This window comes from Osmerus mordax, chromosome 16 (genome assembly GCF_038355195.1).
Source record: "Osmerus mordax isolate fOsmMor3 chromosome 16, fOsmMor3.pri, whole genome shotgun sequence".
NCBI lineage: Eukaryota > Metazoa > Chordata > Actinopteri > Osmeriformes > Osmeridae > Osmerus > Osmerus mordax.
Genome location: NC_090065.1, coordinates 12,860,612 through 12,875,412, shown reverse-complemented (window position 1 = coordinate 12,875,412; position 14,801 = coordinate 12,860,612). Strand labels below are relative to the sequence as shown.

Below are 14,801 nucleotides of genomic sequence, written 5' to 3'. Positions count from 1 at the left end.
TAACCGTGGTCAAATCAACATATATATTTGTTGAAAGTAGTCTACTAACACTGAAAGGCTCATTCATATTAAACTATTTTCTTAACAAAAAACACATCTTTCAACTTAATGACATGACACTCGTTTTATTTTACTCTGCGCGCGCCAGCTGGTCTAAACCAAATATGTTCTGACCCAAGCTTTGTTAACACACTTCAAACAAATTAAATTATGACACCATAAAGTTCCTGTGAAGGAAGTTCGGAGGAAAATAGCGTCACCCTTATTGTCCAATCATTTAAAAGATAGCCTAAAAGGCAATCGAGAAGGACAGACATTTTTATACAGTGGAAAACCAGTGTAATTTATTAGGTTGTACAGAGACAGGGTATAGGTTTAACATGTGGTGTTTTAAACTCTTCTGATTTAGACATCTATTCACAGATTGTGTACACAGTGATTAGGCATTATAGTCAAAGTCATAAAAACAGAAGAGACTGCAAAGACCTGATCTACTAAACTTGGAAGAACTTAACACATGCACAAGTCCAAGTTTAATATTTTGAAAAATATTTGTAAATTAGTTAAGAACCAAAGAATATAAACACAAGATATTCCATTATACAGTTGTTCAGTACACCACATAACTGCACAAGCTCCCCCAGGTCTCTAAATTATATCATAAATTTGGTATGTGTGTCAGTGGGCTGGGGTCTTGAGCAGCTGTACTAAGCTCTGCAGGTCCTGAGCATTGATGGTGAGTTCGTCCATAAGAGTAGAGAGGTACTCTATAGACCCTGGGCTCTCAAGGGCTTTATGTACCTCTGGAGACACTTCCGATAGCCTGCAACACATGAAAACACCCAGATAAACAAACCCAACAACCTGGTACATACAACTCAACACATTACAACAGTGACTAACACATCAATCCTGCTTTTGGCTAACACAATTGTTTTCAATTGGTTTCATTGGAAGGTGAGGGAGTCATTCTCAGAAGGGCCGTGGGGTTCCTGTCATGTCACTCCACCATCCCCCTCCCTGCTCTTGTGTGTGTGTGTATGCATGTGGAGCTCCGGTTCAGTCCTGGTCTAGTGTTGCAGGGGCACCATACATTATTCAGATGACCTGTACAAAAGACTCCAGACTAACTTTACAGCTGCCACGCAGCAGACAGATACAGCCACCCAAATTATTCATGAGGGGGGGGGGGGGGGGGAGAAACAGTAGGACCAGGAGAAATACATAACATGAGAAGTGTATCGTTGCTTGAGGGGTTAGTGGATGATAAACTCGGAAAAGCCCTTTAACAAAAAGGGTTTAATGTCCATGAGCCAGACACACTTCTGTGGCAACAAAGACCATTTGAACCATGCACATGAAACATTACAACAAAATAGATTCTGAAACAGTTCAGACAATTGTAGGAGTATAGTATTTATAACTAAATCCCCTTGTCAATGACAATCCATCTAGTCTTATTTTTAGTTTGTCACACTACGATGGCACACAAAATTAGGTAATCTGAATCGATAAATACAACATCAGTTTTTGCGCATTATTAGTTGTAACAGCAGTCCGGATTTTGAAAGTCACAGAAAAAAGAAAAGAAAATCAGAGCTTGTTTATGGCTCTGTGTTCCTTCTGGTGGTGTACAGATCAGTTAGGGGTCAGGTGGAATGTTTCCCATGGCCTTCCTGTGTGTGTGTCCCTACATCACGGATCTAGAGGAGGGCCATCAGGTAGATAAGACTGCAAAGCGCCTGTGTGTACACAGACGGGAGCAGCACGGAACTGTCCGCACAGCGCCTGCTAGGATTGCAAACTGCGCCAATCTGGGGAAGTAGTGTACGCTCACACACACACACACACCATCTGGCACAGGGCAAACAATGCCCTCTTCACACTCTGAGCTAGGCCTTAAGCCATAGAGTTTGGTTTTTGGTAAATACTTATTATACTTAATGTCACCTCATCCTTCCCAAGTTGCAGCAATTTCCCCTAGGGGATTAATACAGTCCTACTTTATCTATCGTGGGGCAATATGGGCAGTAGAATGCAAGCCTCACATTGCAAACCTTGTAGGTAGACTCAAGGTGAGACCTTGAAAAAACTATCCCCAGGTTGTGGTTGTTGTGTGTGAAAACTACGCGTATGATTTTTCCTTTCACTTTTCGAATTGCAAATACCCCATGGCACACACGTGACCACACCATGGTTATGACTGAGGTACAGAGATATAGTCAAATCTGTCAGCATGCAGTTTGCTGAGAGGGTGTTCCTTGAGGAAAACAATGATCCCTGATTTCCTCTGCACTGCTATTTGACTAACTCAACAGAAGCACAGGCTCTCCAGCTGTCCCTGCATAGCGTACAACTCAGGCACGCACACACACACACACACACACACACACACACACACACACACGGAGGCTCACGTACACACACACACACACACACACACAGGCTCACGTACACACACACACACACACACACACGGAGGCTCACGTACACATGGAGGAGCACCACAGCAATCAGGGTCCACTCGGGGGTTTTGTGAATGATGTTGGTATTGGTGAATCTGCCAAGCAAAACAGAGTGAAGGATTGAAACATGGTATTCTGGTAGTTGAAAGTCACTCAACTCACTCAACCCCTCTCTGCACCACCTGACCATCATGTGAAATACACTGTTTGGCATGTTGGGTCTGACCTGAAGGTCCGGACCAGACTGCTGAGGTCACTGAAGACGTCACTCATGGTGAGACACAGCGGTCCCAGAACAACTCCGAGACTGGAGTCCACGTACACATGAAAGACATGGAGACACGGAAGTAAATATATGTATAATATACATACATATATATAATATGGAAGAAACAATATACAATATGTGAATTAATTTGACAGCTCCATGCCTTCCATGACATTGTGTAGACATCTCCCCGTACCTTCTTGTGAGTTTCTCAACGGCTATACGCTTCTGGATGAGGTGCTGGGCATGAGAGTCAACCAGAGGGAGAGATAGATCCTTCCCAGCCTTGTCCTGGAGCATTAGGTCAGGAGGAGGGAGAGAGAAAAAGAGAGGAATGTTTTAAAAGATAAACGAAACACTCAAATATATATAAAAAAATCATATATGATAATCTAATGAAGAAAGCATCCGCATTTGGAAGGTATCGTGCTATCCTGTTTAAACAAACCCTTATTCAGAGCACCCCCTTATGGACACCTGCACTCACTACAAGCTGTTTCAGAACACTCACCTCTGAGTCTCCATGCCCAACATTCTGAGGCAGATCATATGTGCCTTTGTAGAACTCTTTCACCCTCAGTTCCTGCTCCTCCGTGTGCCTACGCAGGGTGTGGTAGTCTGGGACAGGAGCCGAGGGTCTCCAAGCCCCCCCTTGGTTCCCAGGCTCTCCCCCCTGGCCCTTGGCTTCCACCACATCGTCCAGATCATCTTCATCCAGCTCCTCTTCCTCCTCCTTCTCCATCTTCACCTGTCTTTCCGTCAGTGGTGGGTTAGAGTTGTGGTCTGGACCATATAGGAACCTCATTGTTTCTTCAGTCCTCCACTCGCTGAAGGTCCTGCTCAGGCCTTCTAAAAGGTTGACATGGATCAAGTCAGTCAGTACCTCAGTCTTCAGGAGACCACGGAGCCCAGACGCTCCTCTCCTGCTCATGCCCACCTGGGTGATGTCAAGGCCGGGCAGGGGATATGATGCTGCAGGGAGGTTATTGTGTGGTGTTGGTGTTGGTTCCGGGGGGCCTTCCTGTCTACACTGTGTTGGGGTTGTGTCCCTGTGTACAGGAGGATCGGCCGTTACTGCTCGCCTGTCCTGCATGGTGCAGTGTCTCAGCAGATCAGCAGCCTCTTCCACAGACTGTCCCTCTGGGGAGCCTCTCTCCTCCAGGAGAAGTGGCTGCTCACGGGGGTGCCTAGCCCCTGATGTGGGACGTCGGGGTCCATCAGACTCCATGCGCCTCCCTGTTTCGGATTCCTCAGACTCCTCCTCAGTCTTTCTTTCCTCCTTTTCCTCTCTACTCCCTCCGCAGACATTAGCCCTTCCAACTTTTTGGAGCTTAGTCTCGCCAGGTTTTTTGGGGGGCAGCTCGCCCCAGTGTACCCTAGGTCCGGGTGCTTGGGAAACCCCACTGGAGCCAAAGTCCTGCTCTTCGTCACTGCTGTCACTGTGGCTGAGTCCAAGAGGGGAGCGCCTGGGGTCTCCAGGGGCCTCGGAGTCCACTGGGAGCAGCGGGTTTTCAATGTCCTGCTCTTTGAGACGCCTTGCCCTTAGCTTCACCTCCTCTCCAGCACTCCCACTGCAAGCAGGGGAGAGAGAGGAGAGACTATAAATCCGCCAAGCATTACTGGAAGGAACTACAGAAGCATCTACATTCTCAAAGAGGCCAAAATAGACATACCTATCCCCTCTCTTCATTAGAATCACTTCTGGAAGACTGTAGACAAACAAACTTGATTAGCGGTGAGCCAGGGACTGAGGAAGACCACGCCAGTTGTTTTCCTCCAACACTATATGGTACGTTCACTACAATTTCCCATTATAGAATGAAAGGCAGCACTCTCTTACTTCTCATGGTGCCTCAGCCATAGAGGGATGTTTGGTATCTGCAGCTCAAAAGCTTTGGAGGCTTTGTAGCAGAAGTTACTGCAGAAGCACTATATTAGAGAGAAAATTATATTTGTTTGAGTCCATCACCCCTTTTGTTTTGCTCACCGTCTTTGGCATGTCTGTTTCACAATGCTCACCTTTCGTTCAGTAATGTCATAGACTTTATTGGTCTTGGTGGAAATGTTGTACTTTTGATGAGGAACCTAAAAAAATAAAACAAAATTAGATAATTGAACGTTAGACTTAATATTTCTTGCATTGACCCATGGTCAAAACCTCCATATCAACCTTGTCATAGCTCTAAGGAATGGTTGTTTACTTCTTTCAACTGTATGAAGACCTGGAACTTACATTGCCCAGTTTACTGGAGCAGACAGGATAGCCACACAGTTTTGCTATGGCTCTCTCCTCAATTGTGTCTTTGTAATCACCAGTGGTAATCAACCTAGCCTACAGACAAAGAATAGTGGTTAGTAATAATTTTAAAAACACAACACACCTGCTGCTTCATGGATAGAAGAGCACACACACTGATGAGCAACACAACATGATGCTAACTTGGCCACTGAGCCTGTTTTCACAAAATGAGGACACATTTATCAAGAGTTGTACTGTACTTACACAATCGACTAGAACGTCATCTGCCACGCTATCCTCTAATAGACGCTCAACCACCTGCAGGGCCCTCTTCTCCAGTTCAAGCTTCTCTCTCAGGGTCTCCGTCACTATCCCTCTCCTGTGAGCGGACAGGAGGACCATATTAGGCTACAGGTGTTTAATTAAATTTATGTTTTTATTTTGTAACTGAGGGTTAACCCGCAACCTAAACTTTAAACCCAGCTAAAATCGATACAATCAAAGGTAGAAAAAACCTTGTTTCTTCTATAGCATTCAGAGAGGAAACGGCATTCCCACCTGAAAAATTAAAAAATACAATTCTCATAACGTAATTATAAGAGAACTTGTCAGTATATCAACTTTACGACCAAAACCTTGGCTAGTCTACATCCAATACACAGACAACCTCATTCCCTGATAGTTTACTCAAAGATTAGCAAGATATCTAGCATGTTTTTATACTTCCCGATTACCTTCATACCCATTAGTATTCACAAACACGTCGTCTCATTATGTGGTACTATCTTCTACAAAAACATACCCTTTATTCCAGATTTTAAACAACGAGTGCTACGTTTTCTCTGTCCACTCTCCATGTTTTCTCTGTTATGCCGGTGACGTTTCTACAGCAAGTCGCTAGGGTCAGTTTAGACATACAGAACACTTCAGAAACCCATGCGACTATAATATGTCTGACACCCTCCCTGTTGGACTTGTAAGTAAAACATTTTAACAAATTGATTACGTTAATGAGCACCGTCAACCATGGCCTTCCGAACCTACCATTGATCAATTACATTATACGAATGGTGTCTATGTAAACTGCAATTAGACAGCTAGCTAACGCTATATAATGTTTTTGCATGACAGTCAGCTAGCTAGTCTAGCTAACTACGCACAAACAAAGCATGTGTCAAACACACTAGAGTCAGTTTGATGCATTGTTGGTGTGGCAAACCGAATAGTACAATAGTCTATAATATGTTGTTTATATGCCTTAAAAAATATTTTTATGTGATAATGTCACTAAATGCTTGTCACTCATATTTAAATATCATATTATCGAATGTGCATTTTTTGTTTCTTACAGAAGTGCAATGTAAATGGACAGCGACTGAAGCACTGCACAAGCATGGCTTTAGAGCAACTCAGTGATGTCGTCCAGAGATGTGTAAGTACTAGAGAAGCCACCACTGACTTAACTCCAGCATGTGCAAAGTACCCCTTTTCCCTCCATTCACCCATTCTCTCTCTCTCTCTCTCCCCCCCCCCCCCCCCCACACACACACACACACAGCAAGCTGTTCAAGATGACAACTACACATCGGAAGATTATGATGTGTTCCAGATTGCAGGGCGAGCCTGCATAGAGGAGGGAGACAGTGCTCAGGTCTTGAGTATTGTTGTAGATGAGAATAATAAGGTGAGGGGAAGGTCCCTGAAATTGCTATCAGGCATTCCACTCCATTCAAACACTCTTTGTACTTGATAGTTGACTGCATGGATCTGAGAGTTTAGTGTACTTGTGTCTGCCAATGCATATCCTGTTCATTGTCATTGTATTTGCATTACTATGTACTGTCCTCTCCTCCTGTGTATAGGACATTGTGAGATGTATGGGCTGGAATCTGCTTGGTCCTTTGGTTCAGATTTTGCTAAAGAAGGAAGACAAGAACCTTCCACACTGCCTCGCCATCTTCACACACCTCGTGGAGGTGTGTTTAACATTCGCATGGTCATTCATTATTAGACTCACTTGCACAGTTAGACTCATCGTATACCCTACCGTGCATCGTCTTGTTATTGGTTAGGTTTGCAGTCCAAAAGAGCTGCTGGTTGGCTTGTTGGAGCAGGTAGAGGAGGCCCACCCTGACTCCATCTCAGAGACGGTCATCCTTCTACTGATGCCTCTACAGAAAGGTAAGCAGAACACACAAACGCACTCTCCCAGGCTCTAATGAAAGGCAAGCAACATTCATCTCAACATGGAGCAGGTGAATCATCTTGACCCATGAAACAACCCTCCCCAGTGCTGCTGCGTCTGGGTAGGCGGAAGGCTTCCTCAGTAGGCATGGCTCTCTCCACCCTGCTGGGCCAGGTGGCCAGGCTGCCCGTGCCCCAGACCAAGGAGCAGGAGGAGGACGATGTGTTTGGCCTGTGTCGCTGCTGCTCCACTCTGCTGGTCTTCGTCCGGCCCTTCGTGGCGGAGGCCAAGCAGAACCTCCAGGCCCGGAACGGCCCGCTCACTCACACGGCCAAGGAGGACGAGCTGAGGACGGAGCTGCTCAAGTTGTGAGTTAGCGTGGCTTCCCCGGGCTGACATGTCCAGGCCCATTGACAAGTCCCAGTCGTTTCAGATTCTCCTGAGTAAAATAGCTTTGTGCGTGTTATATTGCTATTTCTTGGTTGACCCTTGATGAGAGCCGTGTTGTCTGTCTCTGTAGTTGTATGAAGTGTCTGTGTGAGCCTCTGTTGGAGGTGCAGCTGAGGGGTCCAGCCACTCTGGCAGAGTCGCCCCTTAGGGATTTTGCCACAGAGATCCTGGTAAGAGGTTTGGAAAAAGATGCACTTCGTGCTTTTCCTGTCTGTCCCAACTTCATCTTCCTCTTTTTTTTTTTTTTTTACTGAGGATAGGGAAAGACAGTGTTGCTTAACCATTCTGTTAGAGTGGCACAAGACCCGTTTAAAATTTCACTCTTCTGAAATACCATTTACCATTTAGTTCAGTATCCGAATGTCTGAAAATTGGGTAATTTAACTTATAAAACAAAGACTGATAATTTTTTAATAATTATTTACACAACTTTACTGTTAGGGCCCTGAAGTGGAGATTTGTTGTATCCTATTATTAAAATATGTGAATATCCATCAGAGAATGGATTTGTTACACCAACATTGAAGCCGCTATCACATTACTACCACATCATTGACCAAGAATACTCAATAATATCATTACATAACGATTCTTTGCGTCTTCTGCAGGATATTCTTTCGGGCATTGGTGAGTCCATTCCCAACCTGCTGTGCCATTCTCTGCTGTGTCGGAGGGAGGTGCCAGGCTTCCTAGAGGAGGAGGTGCGCTACCCTAAAGAGTCCCTGGCCAGTCTGGCCTATCTGCTGTTTGTCCAGCACCTAGCCATGGACACCTTCCCCTCAGTCTTCAGGTAACAGACACGAGCCAAGACACCCCAAGATAGAAGTAGCATAGTACCATCATAACTCTGTGTCTACATTGTATACTGTGTGCGCACATGGTGGAGAGCCTGAAGCCTGTAAGTAACCCTGTTGAATGTTGTTCCAATTTCAGCCCTGTCTTTATTCTTCAGTGTAATATGGATTACGTCAACCTCTTCTTAAGCAGGTACACTTTTTGGTCTCTTCCTCTTCCCAGTGTTGTAAAAAATTACCAGGAAGTGTTATACTTGAAAAAACATGTTTGGGTGTGTTTGCAAATCTAACATGATGTCTCTCGTTACTAGAACGGAAGAATCTCGACTGCAGAAAGGACTGGTAAGTTTGCTGGTACAATGAGCTCCGATTGGAAATTAAATACATTTCAAGGAACACTGTCAGTGTTGACGTTTCACCCCAATGTCTCTCTCGTGTTCCACCAGGACCTGTATGAGAGGAGCCTGGCCCGGCTGGAGGACAACAGTCTCTCTGTGCAGCTCCTGGAGCTCAAGTCCTTCATCAGTGTCCCTCAGGTCAGACTGCTGCCCAGTATCTTTATTATAGAGTGCATGTCCATCAGTTGACTAATTAGTGTCTACTTCTCATCTCAGAACCTGGTGAAAGTCATGACGTTGTGCCCGATACAGACCCTGGTAAGTTCTTCATTGCCTTGGATATGACTCTTCATGTAGTAATTTTGCCTTGTGAAAAGATTATGTAATTATTTTAAACAAGCTCTGGTGAGTTACGGTATCTGTTTAATGAGGATGTGGTGTTTACTATTGGCTGAGAGTATGTCCCTTGTTCACAGAGAACTAAAGGACTCAAATTGTTGCAGTTGAGCATCGATAAGTTTGACACCGAAGCCAAATACAAGTTCTTCCAGTAAGTTTGCCCTTCTATAAAGGTGTGGACACCCTGTATATACTTACTGGAACAGGCTCATCATTGTCATAACATCCTATTTCAGATGTATGCTGAAGATAAGTCACCACTCAGGGGTAGAGGGATACATCATCAAGAACATCAGAAACCAGATTGACCTTTCACTAAAGGTAAGTGAAGAAGCTTATTTTCTCTCTTTGACTTTTTCCTCTGTTTAGAATTCCCTCCGCAGACTTTGGTGTGCAGGATAGTTGTTAACGTGGCCGTGTCTCTGCTTCTCAGCCGGGTCAGGGGAACGAGTGGTTCCTGGGGCTCCACCTGCTCCCTCTGCTGCGCCTGGTGCTGTGTCTTCCCCAGGGCCCGGAGACGGACCTCCTCCAGAACCTGGACAGGTGAGCAATGGGAACCCACTCGCCAGCCTCTGAGCATGTCACCTCAGCAGGCATGGCAAAACGTTGAGATGCTGCCATGATAACCAAATACATTCGGGAGGCAAAGCTATTATTGATCCAACCTGCATGTTGGGTACAGTGGAACCTGAACATGTTTTGTGCTCCGCAGGGTTATGGAGTCTCTGAACCTCCTGCGGTACATGTTGATCCGAGACAAGGAGTGGGAGAACCAGGTACCATCTCCTTACCTCCTGGTGACAGATCCTCCTATCTGCTGGAATGGCATGCAAATGTAATCAAACATCTCTGGTTTTCAGACAGGGATTTGGACAGAGCTGTATAAGATAGAAGATAACTATATGAAGCCGTTGCGTGTGGGGCTCAACATGTCCAAAGCTCACTATGAGGCTGAGCTCAGGAGCACCAAGGACAGCCAAAGGACCAACGCTAGAGGTAAAGACTCTCAAAGGAGTCACGCCACTCAAACTGTTACAGCAGCAAATTAGCCAGTGCTCTTGTTTATCTTTGTGCAAGAAATTGGATTCAATGAACTTGACAAACCTACAGCGTATTATTAAAGCCAGCTATATTTTTCTGAATTTATTTAGCAGGATCCCAGATCCAAGATTCAGTGTGCTCTGTCAATGTGGGGAGTGAGAAGTTGCCGAACATGACGCCAGAGATGCAGCTACAGGTAGGATTTTCGGGGGAAATTGAAATCGTGTTTGTAATCCCATGGCTGGTTTTGCTCACTTTTCATTGTCCAATAGGTTCTTCACTCAGCCCTGCACACGTTCGACATGATTGAGAGTGTCCTCGCGCGAATCGAGGAAATCATAGAGGTGAAAGACAAAGCGTGAGCAACCATGGCGGCTGCAGTCTCAGAGCCAGATCGCCTGCCACTGTGTCGCACCGGCCACTTCCACCAGCCATCTAGCCTAGTTTCGTTTAGGTCTCTGGGCCTAATCGACCTCAAGTCTAACTTTCTGGGGTCATGATGCAAAGTTACAGTATGTGATTGAGGTTGTTACGCACTTTTGACATTTGTTATGGAATGAACAGCTTTAAGCTTCGACTAGCAGGACAAGACTTTGTAATTTTTTTAGTTATGTCATTTCACTAAACAGGTGTAACTTTACCCTTGTCCACCCTGTTGCACTGGATGTTCAGAATACCTTCCTGTGAAAGTCATCAGATGTGAAGCGGGTGTAGGGGTAATTTGTGACCTCTTAAGACATTGTAAATGCTAGACGTGACTTCCATTCATTCATTTGTATTATGGCTTTGCTTTCACAATTCCTTTGCTATTGTTCGTACTTGTCATTTTGTTCCCCCATACCAACTTTCTTGGCTTATTCAGGTAAATCATGTCAAATATTGTGGGTAAATACAGTCTACCCTTTCTAACCCAGTTGTGTGATTTGGATCTGTAGTTCTTGAATGTAATTTTTTTCAAAATGTTTATTAGAAAGTCTACACTTTTCCAAATACATGTCATGAGCAAACATATTTAATAAATAGAGGGACAACAGACAATTCAAGCAGTCTCACACACATTCAAGTTGAGACATTTCATAGTTTGGCAAAGGGACAACAAGCATAATCACATCCTCTCCAACAACATACGTAATAAAACATGTCATTTACATCAACAGGCAGTGGTTCAGGTTCAAAAGTCCACATATCCAGTCATAACTCACTTTATAGCTCGGAATGGAGGCTATGGCAGTTTGATGCCAACATTCCAGCAAACAATACTATAACAGCAGAACATGACAAACAAGTTCCAAGCGGGTGTCAGAATCCTGTGAACAGTGGATGATGCAGTGCCTGCTGGGCTGTGATCCGTGTGGCTGGATTCAGATCCAGCAGTCTGTCAAGGAGGTCATAGGCCTCTTCAGGCACCTGGTCCCAGCCCTCCTCATCCTGAGGTTCTGGAACATTCTCCTCAGCGTTCCTGCCCCCTGGCTCCTCTGTGGGGGGTTCCTGGGGGTTGGCGATGTCTATGTTGGGGGGGTGAAGGGGCATGGCCTCATCGTCCGGGGACGACCTCCCTCTCAGGGTCTCACACAGAGTCCTCAGGTCCTGACGAGGGAGCTCACAGCTGCACATCACCGCTTTACCTGCAGGGAGAAACGTCATGGTAAACATCTGTCTTTTTACAAAGGGCGCCATTCCTCTCAAACCACAACACAGAAAAAGAAGCTGTTAAACGCTACACACGCCTCATTAGGGTGTGATTCAAGTCGATCGTACCGAACTCCTTTGCAGCCTGGGTGGTCTCTCTGGAACCCCGTATGGTCATGATCTGGGCGAGGGCGATGAGGTCGTCATTGGCCTTGAAGAACGGGTAGCGGCCAGTGAGCAGAGAGAGCAGGATCACCCCGGCTGACCAGATATCTATGGCTACACACAGGAAACAGTTGTAAGGGCCTGGGCAGGGAGGAGTGTGTGTTCTGTGTGTAAGGATGGTTCCTCACCTGTTCCCTGGTTGGGGCATTTGGTCAGGACCTCTGGGGCTCTAAACCCTGGAGTCCCAGCCCTGGGTGCCACCTGCTGTTTCCTGTGGGAGACAAGATCAGGATTCTTTCAAGCTAAGAAGTGATTACCTCATTTTCGAAAGCAGTAAACCATGACTGGCATCATCATCATCCAAAACAGGAGTAAATAGATGTAGGTTCAATCCACAAGAGGTTTCAAGTCCTCACCTAGACATACAGACGTTGCAGACACGGTCAGTCATGTAGCAGCTGCAGGTGAGGCCTAAGTTAACGGCAGGGGTCCTTGGTTGTTTTTGGCTGCTGGCTGGGGTCCTTGTAGATAGAGGGCGCCGGATGACAGAGACAAACGCTCGTGTGGCAGGGTCCTCCGTTTTAGAGGGCTTTACCAGCTGAACAAACAAAATTGTATTGAAGCTTTTGTCTGACAGTCTTTAGAGTAAGAGAGTGAGAACGTTAATGATCACCTCTATCTTGGTGTCTGCTGACTTGGCAGGGGCAGGGGTGCAGCTGTTGAGGTTCCTCTCTCCAAACACGGCCCGTGGGGTTCTGCACAGGCCTGACAGCTCCTGGAGAGACAGAACACACACGACTCACCCACCAATCCAAAAACCAATCCATGACTACCGACGGCACTGACGGTCACATCAACAACAAGAGGTGTAAAGGAGACGTAGGTAACGGGACAGTAGCCAAATCTAGTTAGAGCTGTACACCCAGTGCCACCTTGGTGCGTTTAGTGCGGTTGGTGGAGGTGAGTGTGGCCGCTCTCTTCGCCAGGGGCTTGACTGAGGTAGAGGAGGAGGAAGAGGAGGAAGAGGGTTGAGGTGCTGTGATGGTGGTGGGGTGCTGGGGGGGGGTTGACAGTGGTAATCTGGTGGCCCTTGGGGGTGGCTGTGCTTGTGGGGCCTTCTTCCCTGTGGAGCCCACACCCCTCTGGGTGGTCCTCTGCTTCACCACCTTGAGCAGCTCGATCTGGGTGTTCACTGTGCCCTGAGCCAGCCCAAAGTCCACCAGAGCAAACCTGCAAAGATAACAACAGCAATGTGATTTTCTTGCTCAGGAACAGTCTGGTATTTAAGCATGTCATACAACTTCACTATGTTTTCATTACGTTTTCTCCTGGCGGTTGTACAGGAAGTTGGTGGGCTTGATATCTCTGTGAATGATGCCAAACTGGTGAATGTGTCTGAGGGCCTTGAGCAAGTGGTAGATGTACAGACGCACCTCCTCAAAACTCAGGGAGCCAAGGATGTCCTAGAGAGGATAAATGCCATTAGTCTAACATCATTATCAAAGTAAGTTGTGTACATTATGTGGCTTGTGTTCATGGCCACTCACCACAAAGGGTTGGTGCTTCATATACGGCATGACGATCACCACATGGTCATCTTTTCTGAAGCAGTAGGTCACCCCCATTACGTTCTCTCTCCCACTGAACAATCAAATTATGGAAACGGAAAAAAAGTTTACTTGATCCTGGTTTTGGTTTATATTGCAGTCAGCTCAAGAGTGTTGTGACAGTGAGGGCAGGGGCTCACCCAGCCACAGTAAGGCACTGGAGCTCAGCCGCGATCCTCACAGGATGGCTGGTGGGGATGAGGTGCTTTAAGGCAAACTTCTCTCTCTTCCCGTCCATCAATTGAGCTTCACCCAGGTACACTGAGCTGAAAGTTCCTAACACACGAATACATTGTTTAAGTTGACTGTTTGAATTGCTGGTAGTTTGGGTAGAAATGAATCCTTAACATACAAAAGATGTTTTGAGGTAATACCTTCACCAATTTTGTCGGTGATGCGGAATACTTTGGAGAGTTGTGGCACAGCCTTATGTAGGTACTCAATGTCCATCTCCACATCCCCTGGAGCCAGATATAACATGCCGTTTAAGTACATAACTTTTAAACCATACATTGATGGTTAGGCTATACTGACATCAGACTTACTTGATACTTTCCTTCCTCTCTTTTTTCTATCTGCTTTAACGTGGCCATCGATGCTCTGGCTGTCATTGCGAGCTGGACCGGTTTCTTCCATGGCTAACCAGACACTTGTTGGATATCAAATAGAGACGAATACAAACATGAACATTTCTGCAGGTGGCAAAAAAACAAACAAAGGTCAGGTACTAAAATAAGAGGTGTGATGTCTTGCAAGCAGTTTGAAAAGTGCTAATTTACTGTAGGAAGTTGGCTAACTCTAGCTATATTAGTTACTCCTTCACAAATAAAGATAGCTAACGTTAGCTCTGTCATGTTACTTAACTTATGGACTAGCTAGCTAGCTGCTTGCTAGTTGAACGAACAAAAACAAAACTTACCTTGTATAATAAGGTTGGTTAGCTTAATTGTTGAGCAGATTCCAATGATTTATATCAGACACAAAGTAAAGGCATACATGTTTTACACAAGGAATTACAACAGACAGTTTCAGACATATTTCCTCTAACTCAGTCTGTTCTGTGTTTTTGTCCGCCAACAGCAAACTCCGCGCTAAAACTGACGCAGATTGACGTCACGTCTGTGAATGGAGTCAGATGTAACTTGGCACAACTATAAGAAAGGTTATGCTTAAAACATTAAACGTAAATGCGAAATTAGATCTTTAAACGTACAAACTCTC

General features: G+C 45.6%; 3 protein-coding genes across 4 annotated transcripts; 1 reads left to right on the top strand and 2 right to left on the bottom strand.

Annotated features, from left to right (window-relative positions):
* Nucleotides 1-125: 125 nt before the first annotated feature.
* rpap2 (RNA polymerase II associated protein 2) lies at nucleotides 126-5,829 on the bottom strand. The gene is made up of 12 exons (XM_067253352.1): nucleotides 5,775-5,829; nucleotides 5,488-5,530; nucleotides 5,237-5,351; nucleotides 4,967-5,065; nucleotides 4,753-4,818; nucleotides 4,574-4,662; nucleotides 4,407-4,442; nucleotides 3,245-4,304; nucleotides 2,930-3,024; nucleotides 2,692-2,772; nucleotides 2,492-2,560; nucleotides 126-823 (listed from the first exon to the last, which is right to left on the bottom strand). Exons 1-12 carry the CDS (start codon nucleotides 5,827-5,829, stop codon nucleotides 679-681), a joined length of 1,953 nt encoding a protein of 650 aa, XP_067109453.1. The 3' UTR covers nucleotides 126-678.
* Nucleotides 5,830-5,911: 82 nt separating this feature from the next.
* glmna (glomulin, FKBP associated protein a) lies at nucleotides 5,912-11,092 on the top strand. Its single transcript, XM_067252742.1, has 19 exons — nucleotides 5,912-5,948; nucleotides 6,324-6,404; nucleotides 6,531-6,656; nucleotides 6,835-6,948; nucleotides 7,045-7,153; nucleotides 7,264-7,525; nucleotides 7,678-7,777; nucleotides 8,216-8,397; nucleotides 8,541-8,594; nucleotides 8,713-8,743; nucleotides 8,848-8,937; nucleotides 9,016-9,057; nucleotides 9,216-9,289; nucleotides 9,375-9,459; nucleotides 9,572-9,681; nucleotides 9,851-9,914; nucleotides 9,999-10,134; nucleotides 10,290-10,375; nucleotides 10,452-11,092. Exons 1-19 carry the CDS (start codon nucleotides 5,922-5,924, stop codon nucleotides 10,539-10,541), a joined length of 1,863 nt encoding a protein of 620 aa, XP_067108843.1. The 5' UTR covers nucleotides 5,912-5,921; the 3' UTR covers nucleotides 10,542-11,092.
* Nucleotides 11,093-11,292: 200 nt separating this feature from the next.
* Nucleotides 11,293-14,659, bottom strand: cdc7 (cell division cycle 7 homolog (S. cerevisiae)). Of its 2 annotated transcripts, none has more exons than XM_067252743.1 (12): nucleotides 14,500-14,659; nucleotides 14,126-14,272; nucleotides 13,955-14,041; nucleotides 13,721-13,856; nucleotides 13,521-13,614; nucleotides 13,294-13,436; nucleotides 12,906-13,203; nucleotides 12,647-12,748; nucleotides 12,390-12,571; nucleotides 12,162-12,244; nucleotides 11,905-12,087; nucleotides 11,293-11,804 (listed from the first exon to the last, which is right to left on the bottom strand). In XM_067252743.1, exons 2-12 carry the CDS (start codon nucleotides 14,214-14,216, stop codon nucleotides 11,479-11,481), a joined length of 1,725 nt encoding a protein of 574 aa, XP_067108844.1. In that variant the 5' UTR covers nucleotides 14,217-14,272; nucleotides 14,500-14,659; the 3' UTR covers nucleotides 11,293-11,478. The 2 variants fall into 2 exon arrangements, with proteins under 2 accessions (XP_067108844.1, XP_067108845.1); XM_067252744.1 differs by having other exon boundaries at nucleotides 11,938-12,087.
* Nucleotides 14,660-14,801: the final 142 nt, after the last annotated feature.